The sequence below is a fragment of the Agelaius phoeniceus genome, chromosome 26, assembly GCF_051311805.1.
Source record: "Agelaius phoeniceus isolate bAgePho1 chromosome 26, bAgePho1.hap1, whole genome shotgun sequence".
Classification (NCBI taxonomy): Eukaryota; Metazoa; Chordata; class Aves; order Passeriformes; family Icteridae; genus Agelaius; species Agelaius phoeniceus.
In genome coordinates, this window is record NC_135290.1 from 5,675,660 (window position 1) to 5,691,731 (window position 16,072).

Below are 16,072 nucleotides of genomic sequence, written 5' to 3' on the forward strand. Positions count from 1 at the left end.
CAGAGCTCCCATTGGGATTCTGAGGGTGTCCCGGGAGCCCCAGAGCATCCAGGACAGGCTGGATGGGAGAGGAGAAGGCTCCTGAGGAAAGGCCAAGATGCAAGTTCCACAAAGATCAGAGTTCTCAGCTCTGAGGGCAAGCAGCTCCACCTGGGCCCGTGAGAACACGGCCAAGGCTCCTGGGAATGAGCCCAGGAGATTCTCCTTCATCCCCTCAGCAAATCAAAGCCCTGCTCATGGAGTTTTTCCTTGAATCCTGTAAAATTCCAGGTTTAAAGAGACCTCAATAACTCCCAGGGCAATCCAAGCCCAGAATGCCAGCCCAGGTCCAGAGATAGGAGAATCCAGAATCAACCCAGAGACAGGAGAATCCAAAATCAGCCCAGGGACAGGAGAATCCAAAATCAGCCCAGGGACAGGGGAATCCAAAATCAACCCAGGGACAAGAGAATCCAGAATCAGCCCAGGGATATGAGAATCCAGAATCAGCCCAGGGATATGAGAATCCAGAATCAACCCAGGGACAGGAGAATCCAAAATCAGCCCAGGGACAGGAGAATCCAAAATCAACCCAGGGACAGCCGAATCCAGAATCAGCCCAGGGACAGCAGAATCCAGAATCAACCCAGGGATATGAGAATCCAAAATCAGCCCAGGGACAGGAGAATCCAAAATCAGCCCAGGGACAGGAGAATCCAAAATCAGCCCAGGGACAGGGGAATCCAAAATCAGCCCAGGGACAGGAGAATCCAAAATCAAGCCAGGTACAGGGATATGAGAATCCAAAATCAACCCAGGGACAGCAGAATCCAAAATCAAGCTGGGTCCAGGGACACGAGAATCCAAAATCAACCCTGTGCCACCCTCCCAGTGACAACAGAGACATGAGCTCAGTGGTAAGGGAAAACCCTCTGAATTGTTATAAATGTGAAATTAAGGTCCAGGAGAATCCAGAATCCACCCATGGACAGGAGAATCCAGCACAACCCAGGTCCAGGAGAACCCAAAATCAACCCAGGGACAGGGACAGGAGAATCCAAAATCAACCCAAGTCCAGGGATATGAGAATCCAAAATCAACCCAGGGACAGCAGAATCCAAAATCAAGCTGGGTCCAGGAGAATCCAAAATCTACCCAGGGATAGGAGAGTCCAGAATCAACCCAGGGACAGGAGAATCCAAAATCAAGATGGGTCCAGGGACATGAGAATCCAAAATCAACCCTGTGCCATCCTCCCAGTGACAACGGAGACAGGAGCTCAGTGGGAAGGGAAAACCCTCTGAATTGTTATAAATGTGAAATTAAGGTCCAGGAGAATCCAAAATCAACCCAGGAACAGGAGAATCCAGCACAACCCAGGTCCAGGAGAACCCAAAATCAACCCAGGGACAGGGACAGGAGAATCCAAAATCAACCCAAGTCCAGGGATATGAGAATCCAAAATCAACCCAGGGACAGCAGAATCCAAAATCAAGCTGGGTCCAGGAGAATCCAAAATCTACCCAGGGATAGGAGAGTCCAGAATCAACCCAGGGACAGGAGAATCCAAAATCAATCCTGTGCCATCCTCCCAGTGACAACAGAGACAGGAGCTCAGTGGGAAGGGAAAACCCTCTGAATTGTTATAAATGTGAAATTAAGGTCCAGGAGAATCCAAACTCAACCCAGGAACAGGAGAATCCAACACAACCCAGGTACAGGGATATGAGAATCCAACTCTAAACCAGCTCCAGGCACATGAGACTTCCTCCTTGAGCCGCTGATCTTGAGCTGAGTCTAAGTTTCAGCTCAGCCTGGTGGGATGAGCAGTGATGGGGCAGGAGGGCACCAGGGAATGTTGAACTTCACAGGATCCTCCACAAAGTCAGCTCTGAACCCCAAAGACACCCCAAGCCCCAGGATTTTTGACCAAAATGAACACTTGGGGCTGGTTTTTCTCCCTCAGGCTCAAGGCCCCCAGCCAGGACAGGTTTCCAGTGCCCGTGGCACACCCAGGGCTCAGGAGCTGTCTGAAGGAGGGAGCAGAGCAGCAGCTGCCATCCCCAATCCCCTCTGGATGGAGCTGATGCCAACGGGTGTGGAGGCACCTCCTCCCTCCCTCAGCTTTTTCCCTCCCAATTTTTATCCTCACTTATTTATTATTCCTTTATTTTTTTGCCTCCTGTGCAATGTGATGCTAATTTATCTCCTTTAGACTGATCCAGCTTTCCCAGAATCACAGGATGGAAAAGCCCAGCACGTTCCCAGTGCATTCCCAGCAGAATCCAACACAACCCAGGTCAGCAGAACCTCCTACAGGTTCTCCAAAGGACAGCACCAAAAAGGCACCAAAGTGGGAATGGTGGGACACCAGGGCTGGGTCTCCTTGGAGAAACCCACAGGGGCCCTGCACCGTGAGAAGAGGCTGGGAAAGCTGGGAATGTTCACCTGGAGAAGCTCCAGGGAGAGCTCAGAGTCCCTTGCAGGGCCTAAAGAGGCTCCAGGAGAGCTGGAGAGGGACTGGGGACAAGGGATGGAGGGACAGAACACAGGGAATGGCTCCCAGTGCCAGAGGGCAGGGCTGGATGGGAGATTGGGAAATCCTGTGAGGATGAGGAGGCCCTGGAATAGAATTCCCAGAGCAGCTGGGGCTGCCCCTGGATCCCTGGCAGTGCCCAAGCCAGGTTGGACACTGGGGCTTGGAGCAGCCTGGGACAGGGGAATGTGTCCCTGCCATGGGGACAGAGGGTGGCACTGGTAAATTTTTAAGGTCCTTCCAGCCCAAACCATCCTGGGATTCCATTATATGAGACCCCACTGAGGTTGAACACAAATGTCCAAGTGTTCACCAGCTCTGGGATGTCCCCAAGCCATCCCTGGGGTGATTCCTGTCCCCCCAGGTCCCTCAGGGCAGCTCTGCCTCCCTTGGGGGATCTCTCCCTGTGGGAGATGAAGCCCTGAAGTGGAGATTGCTCCTCGTGTTCCCACCCCCACAGTGAGCCTGTTTTACCTTTAAAAGGACAAGAGCTCAAACCAATCCCCAGTGAGGAATGATTATCCCAAATCTGTGTTGTCCCCCTCACCTGGGCCAGCCCAGCTGATTTGGGGCAGGAGCTGAAATCTGGGAGCAAAGCTCCTCTGAAAGCCTGGAGTGGCTGGTGGGCACACAGCTTCGTGTTTGGGGAGTCAAACTCCCCACAGGGAAAAGGGAATTGGGAGCCAACAGAGCCAAATCCCCTCTCTGCTCCAGCAGGGCTGTGAGAGGTGCTGCAGGGGTGACAGCCATGGTGACACCGACCTGCAGTGCAGGGATCCCCTCCTTTCCCTTCCCTGACCCCCAAAATCACCACAGCTCCTCCTGGAGGAGTGTCCCCATGGGGCCCTGCCACACAAACACAGCTCCTGGCAAGTTCTCCAGCAGCTTTTTGGGATGATTGGTTTAAAATGCCACTGTGGGGTCACAAAAGCTGCAGCCACCACTGCTGGGCACTGCTGTGCCCGGGTGGCCCTGGTGGCACTGTCCCCATCCTGTCCCCCATGCTCCTGCCCATCGTTTCTGCAGCAGCATTGAAGGATCCATGATCCAATGAAGGATCCATGATCCACTGAAGGATCCATGATCCATTAAAGGATCCATTAAAGGATCCATGATCCACTGAAGGATCCATGATCCATTGAAGGATCCATGATCCACTGAAGAATCCATGATCCATTGAAGGATCCATGATCCACTGAAGGATCCATGATCCACTGAAGGATCCATGATCCATTAAAGGATCCATGATCCATTAAAGGAACCAGTGCTCCCCACAACTCCACATCCACTCCAGGAGCTGCATCCCCATCCACAGGCCCTGGGGACATCCCACAGCCCAGCTCTCCTGGTCAGCACCTCCTGCTCCAGGACCAAAGGGTTCCAGCACCTCCAGAGATGCTCAGCTCAGCCAGGTTCATTCCTACACAGATTCCATCCACCCCAAATGCTCCAAAGCCAAGGAACCCAGTCCCTGCTCCACCCACACAGCACCAACCCAGCAAACACAACTCAAAGCAGCAAATATTCCCAAATTCTATGGAGAAGGAAAACCCAGAGAGCAGCTGGAGTCCACCTTGAACACAGCCTCCCAAAAATGCCTTTCCAGGGAAGAGGGATGTGCTGGAGCCCCTGAAGGTGTCCCCACACTCCTGTCACCCACAAATGCCACCCTTGCCCAGGACAGGCAGTGCCATTCCTGCCTGGCATCCCAAACCTTGGGGCTGGGACACCCAAGCCCAGAACTCCCCAAAATGCTGCTCCCAAGGGGCCACCACAAACCCTGGGGAGAAAAGTGACACATCCTGGACTGAGCAGATCCCGCTCCCAGAGCTGGTTTTGGGATGGGGATGGGATCCATGGGATGGGGTGGGATGGGGTAGGATGGGGTGGGATAGGATCCATGGGATGGGGTGGGATGGGATCCATGGGATGGGGTGGGATGGGATAGGATGGGGTGGGATGGGATCCATGGGATGGGGTGGGATGGGATGGGATGGGATCCATGGGATGGGATGGGATCCATGGGATGGGATGGGGTGGCACAGGACAGGATGGAGGGATGGCACAGGACAGGGTGAGATGGACAGGAGAGGCTGATGGGGTGGGACATGAATGTCAATGTGACAATGCAGATGAGACAAGATGGGACAAGATGGGACAAGTAGGACTGGACAGGAGGGGATGGAGCAGACTGGACAGGATGGGAGAGGGTGGGCAGGGACAAGATGAGGCAGATGGGATGGGACAGAGCAGATGGGATGGGGTAGAACAAAACAAGATGGGATGGGATGGGATGGGATGGGATGGGATGGGATGGGATGGGATGGGATGGGATGGTTTTTCCAAGGAAATCACCCAAGGAGGAGGAAGCTCTTACCTGTTTCTCCCCAGATGGGCAGATACTCGTCCTGCTGGATGTCCAGCATGATTTCCAGGCCGTTCCCTGTCCCCCCCTTCACTGTGGTGAGGAGAGGCCGCCCCTCCTCTCCTGAGTTAAACATGTAGCATTTCCCATATTTTGTAAACACCTGTGGGGAAAAAAGAGAGGAATTAGGGAATATTTCCCACTGAATTAACCCTCATTCCCAACTGGCATAGGGATGGGAAACAGCCACAAGCTGCATGTCTGGGGGAAATATCCACATAAATATCCCCATAAATATCCACAGAAATATCCTCAGAAATAGCCTCACAAATATCCTCAGAAATCCATCCAGGTTTAATAATTTGTTTAATCATTGTGCTTTCCTTATGGAAAGTAACAGAGGGAAGGGAGGGAGGAAAAGCTGTTTGGAGGGAAAGCTCAAAAGCTCCCAGAATCGTTCCAGTCAGTCCAAGCTCTGACAGACACACTCTGGCCTTAAGCTCCTGCTAAAAATTCACACAATTCCCTGGTTTTGGGTGGAGTCTCAGCCCTTTTAGGCCATGGCAATGCTCTCCTGGCATTAAAAATCCAATATCCCCTTCATTCCTCCCTCTGCCACTGCTTGGAAAATAGGAAGAGTTAAAAACATTTGGGGAAATGAGGAAAGATTTCCTCCATCATTCTGCTCTTCTTCACTCTTATTTGGGGAGGATTCCTGATAGAAACTCCTGGCAAAGCCCAGGTGGAACTTCCAGGCACCAGCACTGCAAAGCAGGGGGGACATCAGTGCAGGGTGGACATGGGGCTCCAGCAGGGATCTGTGGAACACAGGTTTTCCAGTGGCAGAACATGGGTTTTCCAGAGGGAAAACAGCAGTTTTGCAGTATTCTGGAAACCTACTGGAGAACACAGGTTTCCCAGTGGGAGAACAGGGGTTTTCCAGTGGCAGAACATGAGTTTTCCAGTGGGAGAACAGGGGTTTCCAGTGTTCTGGAAACCCACTGGAGAACAGTTTTTTCCACTGGTAGAAAATGGGTTTTCCAGGGGGATGGACACAGGGTTCCAGGTGCAGGACACGTGGGCTTCCAAGGGAGGGAACACAGCTTTTCCAGGGATCACACAGTGTTTCCAAGGGGAGCAAACACAGGTTTCCATGTGGGATGGACACAGGATTGGTTCCAGGTGGGATGGACACATTTCCAGGTGGAGTGCACATGGATTTCCAAGAGGGAGGGACACTGGTTTCCAAGTGGGATGGACATGTGAAGAACACAGGTTTCCTAACAGGGTGGACATGTGTTTCCAAGCAGAGTAAACATGGGTTTCCCAGTGGGATAACACAGATTTCCCAGTAGGATAAAACACAGATTTCCCAGTGGGATAACACAGATTTCCAGGTGGGATAACACAGATTTCCCATGGGATAAGGCAGATTTACAGGTGGGATAACACAGAATCCCAGTGGGATAACACAGAATTCCCAGTAGGATAAAACACAGAATTCCCAGTGGAGTAAAACACAGAATTCCCAGTGGGAACCAAAGCTCCTGGTGGCAGCAGAGCTGTCACCTTTGCTGCTGGTGACACTCAGAGCTCGGGCTCAGCTCAGGATCCCCCTGGAATTGGAAAACTCCCAGAAATCCCAGATTTAACTCCAACCAATCTCACTCACCCTGCACTGCGAGCCTGGGGACATCCAGAACTCTTCCTGGGATAAAGGCTCCAGAAAGCCCAGTAACAACCATTTAAACCAGTAACAACCAGTTAAACCAGTAATGACCAGTTAAACCAATAACAACCAGTTAAACCAGTAACAACCAGTTAAACCAGTAACAACCATTTAAACCAATAACAACCATTTAAACCAATAACAACCAGTTAAATCAGTAACAACCATTTAAACCAATAACAACCAGTTAAACCAGTAAAAACCAGTTAAACCAATAACAACCATTTAAACCAGTAACGACCACTTAAACCAATAACAACCAGTTAAACCAGTAAAAACCAGTTAAGCCCAGTAAGAACCAGTTTGGGAACCAGTAAGAAGCAGTAAAGCCCAGCACTGAGCACTTGGAGCACGGGAGCCAGAGCAGAGCTGCTCCAGTCCCTCCAGAATCTCTCCCACATTTGCTGAGCTCATTTGACCCCAAGATGAGTCAGAAACCCAAACAGAAGCTGGAGCCAGCAGAGATTTATTCCCTCAAATATTGACATATCCTGACTAATCCAAGTGCCAGGGAAGCAGGTGGGATGGGAGAGAAAGGAAATAATATTTGAATTCAAATAGAAAGTGTTTGTGAGGGGAAAAAACAATACATGCTTTAAAAAGGATTTGATAACCAAATAAAAATAATCCCATTTGAATACTTGCCTGACTGATTAAACAGCTCAGGCTGGAAAGAGAAGCTCAGCCTCTGGAAGCAGCCCCATGGATGGGGTTCCCCAGATAGGCTCTGAAGGCAGAAGTCAAAAATTCCTAATGAGGGGAGTTTAAAATACAGCAAGGAGGAAAGGCTGCAGTGGAGAAAATCAGGGGGAAACAACAAGGCTGGAATAGGAACAACAGCCCAGGGATTGATTTTGGAGTCTGCAGGCAAATAAATCCAGGCAGCTTGATGGGGTGGTTTTATATGACTGTAAAAATTCCCTGTAAAAGCTCCTGTTAGGATGTGTTTATCCAAGGAAAAGATGGAACCTGACAGGGGCAGCAGGGCTGGAATCACAACCCCAGGGAAAGAGACCTCCTGGGGACTGGGAAAGGACAACCATGGGACCTCTCAGCCACAGGGATTCCTGTTGTTCCCAAAGACACAAAACATTATTCCTAATGGCATTTAAAGATATTTCTAAGTTCAAAAATCCACATGCACTCATTCCAACTCCCAGTAAAGGGACTGTGGTGTTCCAGGATCAACAGAGTCATGGAATGGTTTGGATTTGGATCTTAAGTGCCATGGGCAGGGACACCTCCCACTGTCCAGGCTGCTTCAGCCCAGCCTTGGACACTTCCAGGGATCCAGAGGCAGCCACAGCTGCTCTGAGAATTCCATTCCATTCCATTCCATTCCATTCCATTCCATTCCATTCCATTCCACCCCTCTTGTATTTGTGGGACCCCTGACCAAGGGAAGAATGATGAATCTGACTCCATGTTCTCAGAAGGCTAATTTATAATTTTATGGTCTATATTATATTAAAGAATACTATACTAAACTATACTAAAGAATACAGAAAGGATACAGACAGAATGGTAAAAATGTAATAATGAAAACTCGTGACTCTTTCCAGAGTCCTGACACAGCCTGGCTGTGATTGGTCATTGAGTCAAAACCAACTCACAGCAGAATGCAATGGAACAATCACCTGTGGGTAAACAATCTCCAAACACATTCCACATGAGCACAACACAGGAGAAGCAAATGAGATCAGAATTGTTTTCCTTTTCTCTGAGGCTTCTCAGCTTCCCAGGAGAAAAATCCTGGGTGAAGGGATTTTTTCCAGAAAATGTGACAGTGACACTCTGTAGCCATGATATTTTATGAAAAATCTTTTCCTTAGGTTTTTTTCTCCTGAGAAGCTGAGAGGCCTCAGGAACAAATGTAACCAATGGTTATCTGCTGCTGTGGAATGCAACAGGTGCATCTGGGATTGGGCTCATGTGGTTGTTTCTAATTAATGGCCAATCACAGTCAGCTGGCTCGGACTCTCTGTCTGAGACACAAACCTTTGTTATCATTCCTTCTTTTGCTATTCTTAGCCAGCCTTCTGATGAAATCCTTTCTTCTATTCTTTTAGTATAGTTTTAATGTAATATATATCATAAAATAATAAATCAGCCTTGTGAAACATGGAGTCAGATCCTCGTCTCTTCCCTCACCCCTGGACCCCTTTGAACACTGTCACATTACTCCCCAACCTCCAGGGAGGAATTCCTCCAGGATTGCTCCCCTGTGTCCCATCCATCCCTGCCCTCTTGGAATCCATTCCCTGTGTCCTGCCCCTCTCCTGCTCCCTCAGCCCCTCCTGAGGATTTTCCTCCCCCTCTCCCCTTTGCTGGGAGTGATTATCTGGGAAAATCCAACATTGTTTTTTCAGAGTCTTCTCTTGTTTCCAGGCTCCCTGACAACAGGAAAGGACTCATTATCAGATCATCAGGATAAACCCTGGAGCTGTTGGGAAGGGCTGGGATTCACTGGAGGCAGCAAACCCGAGCAGAGCAGGATGACTTAAGCTCAATTTGTGTGGCTGAGGGGGAAAAAAACCCTCCTGGCTCTTGGAAATGCTTTAACTTCAATAAAAAGGGCCAGAAACAAAATTCCAGACACGTTCCCTGAGAGTAGTCCATAAAAATTCCAATTTGTTCCCTCTGAAGGAGCACGGGGGCCTTTGACAGCTCCTTGGAAAATCCCTGCTTGGGCATAAAGGGAAATAATTCTAAATCTGTGGAATGGGATTTGATGGGATCGTTTAGGTCAGGAAAAGCCTTTGAGAGGATGGAGTCCAACCCATGAACTGCCTTGGAGTGACTTCCTGAGCCCTTCTTTAGCCAAGGGAAGCCCATTTGGGGAAGTTAAAACTCAGAGCAGGGGTATCCCAAACAGATTCCAGCACAAACCAGACACCACCACCACCAAAGGCTCCAAGAAAGCCCTGGATAAACAAATCCTGCTTCCTGTTGTGAAAAATGCATGTATTTTATGATTGGCTTTTTGCAAATATTAAAATGAATATTATATGTGTTATGTTAGAAAGTGATGCTGTATTAATTCTCTTAAGTAGTGTGTTAAATATAGTTTTAAGTTATAAAAATTGTTAAAATAGAAACGATGCTATGTAAGATACTTTTTTTAAAAGAAAGGACTCGCAGTGAGATAGCAGCCACAGGACACCTGAATCTTTCAGAGAAGAAGAATTTATTGCCCTCTTATCAGAAGAAATGAACTTCTTCCTGCCTCAAAGGCACTGTTAGGATTCAGAGGAAGAAGCTGACACTGCCCAGACAGAATCCTGTGTTTGAATGGAATTTATGCATCATGTATGAGGTGAATGAATATGCAACAGGCTGTTGCTTTTAAGGGTTAATCCTCTGTTAACGTGGGTCCTTTTTTGGGCTCGTGCTGCCCAGAAAAGGTACCCGGACTGTCCGTAACTCTTTGTCTCTATTGTCTCATATTGTCCTAATTCAAATTGTCCAAATTATTATTACTCTAATTGTATTACTATTTTTATAACCATTTTATTACTATTAAACTTTTAAAATTTTAAAAACAAGTGATTGGCGTTTTTCACACTGTGAATCCATCAGGCCTGGGACTGGCATTTCAGAGGCCTGCCCAGAGTCATGGAAAATGAGGCATTCCAGCTTCTAGCAGGATGCACAGAAAAAAACATTCCTGCTGAGAAATCTGCCCTTCAATCCAGAGAAAAATGATGGGAAAAGGAACTCATTGGAAGCCTGGGAATGACTTTTCCAAATACAGATGGAGATGCAGGTGAGGGTGCGCTGGTAAGGCAGGAAGGAGGTGCCAGATGGAGGTAAAACCAAGGAAAAAAAGGGAATTGGAATCCTGTGCAGTCATTTCTCACAATTGTGGGACACAAAGGCTCAGACAGACATTTCCCAGCAAGCCACATCCAAGGTATTGATGCAGAGTGGGGAAAAAAAGAAAACAAAGCAATTTTCAAGATGGGTCCAGAAGGGGAACATGGAGCTGAAAAACTGGGATATGTTTGTGCAAGAAGATCCATGAGAGGATGGGGAAAAGATCCTGTTTAGGAGGAGAAAATAATTTATTCCCCAGATTTTGCCATAGGGATCCATTCCTAGGGCTTCCAGCTCTCCCACTGTGCCAAGATTTTAAGGGTAAAACCCCAAGATTTTGAGGGAAAACCCCAAGATTTGAGAGGAGAAACCCCCAGAATTTGGAGAGGAATACCTCAAGCTTTTGAGGGGGAAACCCCAACATTTTTAGGGAAAAACCTCAAGATTTTGAGGGGAAACCCCCAAGATTTGAAAGGCAAAACCCCAACACTTTGAGGTGAAAACACCAAAATTTGAAAGGGAAACCCCAAGATTTTGAGGAAAAAAACCCCAAGATTTGGAGGGGGAAATCCCAAGGTCTTGAGGGAAAACTCCAAAATTTTAAGGGTAAAACCCCAAGATTTTTAGGTGAAAACCCCAAAATCAAAATTTTAAGGGTGGCACCAAGGCCTGTCCTGATGGCACTTGGATAGAGGGATGGCTCCATGCCAGGCTCCATCCCAATCTCCATCCCAGTCTCCATCCCAGTCTCCATCCCAATCTCCATCCCAGTCTCCATCCCAATCTCCATCCCTGTCCATCCCAGTCTCCATCCCAGTCTCCATCCCTGTCCATCCCAGTCTCCATCCCAGTCTCCATCCCAGTCTCTATCCCAGTCCATCCCAGTCCATCCCAGTCTCCATCCCAATCTCCATCCCTGTCCATCCCAGTCTCCATCCCAGTCTCCATCCCAGTCTCTATCCCAGTCCATCCCAATCTCCATCCCTGTCCATCCCAGTCTCCATCCCAGTCTCCATCCCAGTCTCCATCCCTGTCCATCCCAGTCTCCATCCCAGTCTCTATCCCAGGCTCCATCCCTGTCCATCCCAGTCCATCCCAAGGGCCCCTTTGTCCATCCAGGCAGGAGGCAGGGGGACAGTCTTTAAAATGGAATGATGGGAAGAAAACCCCAGCAGGTGCCCACAGGGCTCTGAGGGATCCCAAAGGAATCCCCTTCCAGGAGGGTGACCCTTGGCAAGAAGGGAGCTCCTAGAATGGGCAGGAAGGATTAAATGTCCTTTCCCAACAAAGGGCAGAGGGAAGGAATCCAAGCCAATCCCAGCAGAGGGGGTGCAAGCCAAGCCCAGCCTTTAGGGCATCCTCTTCATGCATTATCCACACCCCAGTCCTACAAAACCACTGGGAGAATGCAAAAATCCCAGAGTGTGGATGCCAAAGGGGATTTGGGTCACTCTCATCTGATCATAAGGCAAAGCTCTTCCAAAAATGAACAAAATGCAGGAGGAGGGGGAACCCCTGGAGAGGAGGAGTTTGGCATCTGCTCCCTGTGCACGGGCAGTCTGTTAAACTCCTGTTTGTTGGTGCTGTCAGGAAGGCGATGTCAGACATGGAAACGCTCATCCCTCCCTCCCTGCAGCTCTGATCTCCCCGTGGAGCCAGGGAAGCACAGCCAGGGAACTTGTCAGGGCCGTGTTTACAAGCAGAGGCTTTTCCAAGGCTGAGATTCCCGCTGGGATTTGTCAGGCAGCGCTGCCAGGGAAGGCAGCCCAGGCTCCCCTGCAGCAGCTCTGGCTCTGCAGAGCCTTCCCTGCCAGGCTGCTGCCCCAAACCCACTGATCCCTGCCCCAAACCCCACTGATCCCTGATCCCTGCCAGGCTGCTGCCCCAAACCCACTGATCCCTGCCCCAAACCCCACTGATTCCTGCCCCAAACCCACTGATCCCTGCCCCAAACCCACTGATCCCTGCCCCAAACCCCACTGATCCCTGATCCCTGCCAGGCTGCTGCCCCAAACCCACTGATCCCTGCCCCAAACCCACTGATCCCTGCTCCAAACCCCACTGATCCCTGCCCCAAACCCACTGATCCCTGCCCCCAGCCCCACTGATCCCTGCCCCAAACCCACTGATCCCTGCCCCCAGCCCCACTGATCCCTGCCCCAAACCCACTGATCCTTGATCCCTGCCAGGCTGCTGCCCCAAACCCACTGATCCCTGCCCCCAGCCCCACTGATCCCTGCCCCAAACCCCACTGATCCCTGCCCCAAACCCACTGATCCCTGCCCCAAACCCACTGATCCCTGCCTCAAACCCCACTGATCCCTGCCCCCAGCCCCACTGATCCCTGCCCCAAACCCCACTGATCCCTGCCCCAAACCCCACTGATCCCTGCCCCAAACCCACTGATCCTTGATCCCTGCCAGGCTGCTGCCCCCAGCCCCACTGATCCCAGTCCCAGGCAAGCCCTGAAGGCAGATCAACCTCGTTCCTAGCATTAATGGGAATGTTCTTCCCAAAGGAGGAGCCCAGATCCAGTAATTCCCAGCATCACTGGGCTGGAAGAGACCTCCAAGGTCATCAAGTCCAACCCAGCCCCAACACCTCAAAGAACAGGGATGAAGGCACTAAAAATCCCTGGTGAAGGCACTGAAACCCCTGGAGAGCTCCTCTGAACGAGGAATACAGGACCCAAGCACCCCATTCCCTCTGCTCCCTGGGAAGTTCAGGATTCCTGCCACTGCTTTATTCCCCTCAGGACTCCTCCTTGCTGGGGTCTGAGGAAAACTTTCCAGGGAAACAGCAGGGAACAGGGACAGAGCCATGCCCAGCCCACAGAAACAGCCACGGCTTCCCAGCTCTCCAACAATCCCACAGCTGAATTTCAATTTTACAGCAATGCCAGTGGGCCTGGAGTTGTTTCTGTTGGGAAATTCTCACTGATCTCTGTCTTCCTAAACCCCAACATTTCAGTGTTGCTGAGAATGGTCCCAGCCCCGAGGCTGCCAGAGCTCCAGGAGGGTTTGGACAGCGCTGCCAGGGATGCCCAGGGTGGGATTGTTGGAGGGTCTGGGCAGGGCTGGGGTGGGACTGGATCATCCTTGTGGGTCTGTCCCAAGTCACAGAATCACAGAATCACTGGGTTGGAAGAGACCCTAAAGGTCATTGAGTCCAACCCAGCTTCAACTAAACCCAACCTCAACTGAACCCTGGCACCCAGTGCCACATCCAGGCTTTGTTAAACACCCCCAGGGATGGGGACTCCACCACCTCCCTGCGCAGCCATTCCAGAACTTTATCACCTTTCTGCAAAAACCTTTTTCCTGCTATCCAACCTGTATTTCCCTTGGCACAGCTCGAGGCTGTGTGCTCTGGTTGTGTCAGTGCTGCTGGAGAAAGAGCCCAGCCCCAGCTGAGCACAGGCACCTTTCAGGAGCTGTGAGAGTGATGGGGGCACCCCTGAGTCTCCTTTTCTCCAAGCTGAGCACCCCCAGCTCCCTCAGGGGTTCTTTGTGTTCCCAGCCCCTCTCCAGCCTCGTTGTCCCCTCTGGATGTGCTCAGTGTCCCAAGGTCCTTCCCAAACTGAGGGGCCAGAGCTGGGCACAGCACTCAGGGTGTGCCCTCAGCAGTGCCAGTGCAGGGCAGAATGAGCTCCCTGCTCCTGCTGCCCACACCATTCCTGACCCAGGCCAGGAGCCATTGGCTCAGGGCACTCTGCTGTGTAAGAGCCTGAATGAGAGATGCAGGACTCCAGGTGGCTCTTCAAAATACAGTTCCTTGTATCCAAAATGCAGTTCCTTGTATCCAAAATTCAGTTTAATGTATCCAAAATGCAGTTCATTCCATCCAAAATGCAGTTCATTCCATCCAAAATGCAGTTCATTCCATCCAAGAGGTTACAGCAGCCCAGAGTCATGGGTGACAGAGCTGTGCCCACAGCTGTCAGCTCCAGCTGCAGGCAGGCCTGGAGACCCTTTGGTTTTGGTTACATTGCATTCTATACTTTTCTTTTGGTCACAATGCATTCTATACTTTTCTTTTGGTCACAATGCATTCTATACTTTTCTTTGCTGAGCATCTCCATACAGTAGAACCAATCTATACCTTAACTTTTATCCATAGCCTATCCTAACTACTATAATTCCCATATTCATGTTACTGTTCTCCAATCACTCAAAGTTAGTACGTTACAGTTTAAGCCAGAAGTTGTTTTTCAGTTTTCCTGCAGTGGGAAATTCTGAGACCTTTCTTCTACTTGCAGCTTTGCTGCCTTGTTTGCCTGTGCTCTTTTTGTGCTTGGTAAAAACATCTTCTTGTTTGAGATGGGTTTATCCTTCGTTCTAAGCCATAAAACCCCTTCTAACCAACACACCCTTTGCCTCCTTGGTTATCCAGTGAGACTGGCTCAGCAATTCTTTTCTTCTCTATCAAAACTTGCTTTCATTTCTATTCCTTCTTCAGATTCTCCATTCCAAAATCTTTCTGCTAAGCACACATATCTGTGAGACTTTCTTGTCAAACTTTCATCCTTCCCAACACTGCTGGCTCATGTCCAGCCTGCTGTCCAGCAGTGCCCCAGGTCCCTTTGTGCCTGGGCATTGTCCAGCTGGCACTGCCAGAGCTGCTCTGAACACACAACATTCCCAACACATCCATCCCAACCCAACACATCCATCCCTACCCAACACATCCATCCCAACCCAACACATCCATCCCTCCCAACACATCCATCCCAACCCAACACATCCATCCCAGCCCAACACATCCATCCTAACCCAACACATCCATCCCAACCCAACCCATCCATCCCTCCCAACACATCCATCCCAACCCAAGACATCCATCCCAACCCAACACATCCATCCCAACCCAACACATCCATCCCAACCCAACACATCCATCTCTCCCAACACATCCATCCCTCCCAACACATCCATCCCAACCCAACACATCCATCCCAACCCAACACATCCATCTCTCCCAACACATCCATCCCTCCCCAACACATCCATCCCAACCCAACACATCCATCCCAACCCAACACCTCCATCCCACCCAGCACATCCATCCCTCCCAACACATCCGTCCCTCCCAACACATCCATCCCTCCCAACACATCCATCCCTCCCAACACATCCGTCCCTCCCAGCACATCCATCCCAACCCAACACATCCACCCCAACCCAACACATCCATCCCAACCCAACACCTCCATCCCTCCCAACACATCCCAACCCAACACATCCATCCCTCCCCAACACATCCATCCCTCCCAACACATCTGTCCCTCCCAGCACATCCATCCCAACCCAACACATCCACCCCAACCCAACACATCCATCCCAACCCAACACATCCCTCCCTTCCCAACACATCCATCCCAACCCAACACATCCATCCCTCCCAACACATCCCTCCCTCCCAGCACATCCCTCCCTTCCCAACACATCCCTCCCTCCCCAACACATCCCTCCCTCCCAGCACATCCATCCCACCCAACACATCCCAACCCAACACATCCATCCCTTCCCAACACATCCATCCCAACCCAACACATCCATCCCTCCGAACACATCCATCCCAACCCAACACATCCATCCCTCCCAACACATCCCTCCCAACCCAACACATCCATCCCTTCCCAACACAT

The 16,072-nt window shown here is 50.3% G+C and overlaps 1 protein-coding gene across 3 annotated transcripts in view; it reads right to left on the reverse strand.

Moving 5' to 3' along the window:
• LOC129131027 (acid-sensing ion channel 2) overlaps positions 1-16,072 on the reverse strand; it is a 504,741-nt gene that overhangs the window by 40,530 nt on the left and 448,139 nt on the right. For all 3 annotated transcript variants that reach the window (XR_013185271.1, XM_054649773.2, XM_077190817.1), the window contains exon 2: positions 4,893-5,043. Coding sequence is in view for 2 of the 3 variants with exons in the window: in XM_054649773.2 (XP_054505748.1) it covers positions 4,893-5,043 (151 nt within the window). In the remaining variant the exon portion in view is untranslated. The remainder of the gene's footprint in view (positions 1-4,892; positions 5,044-16,072) is intronic.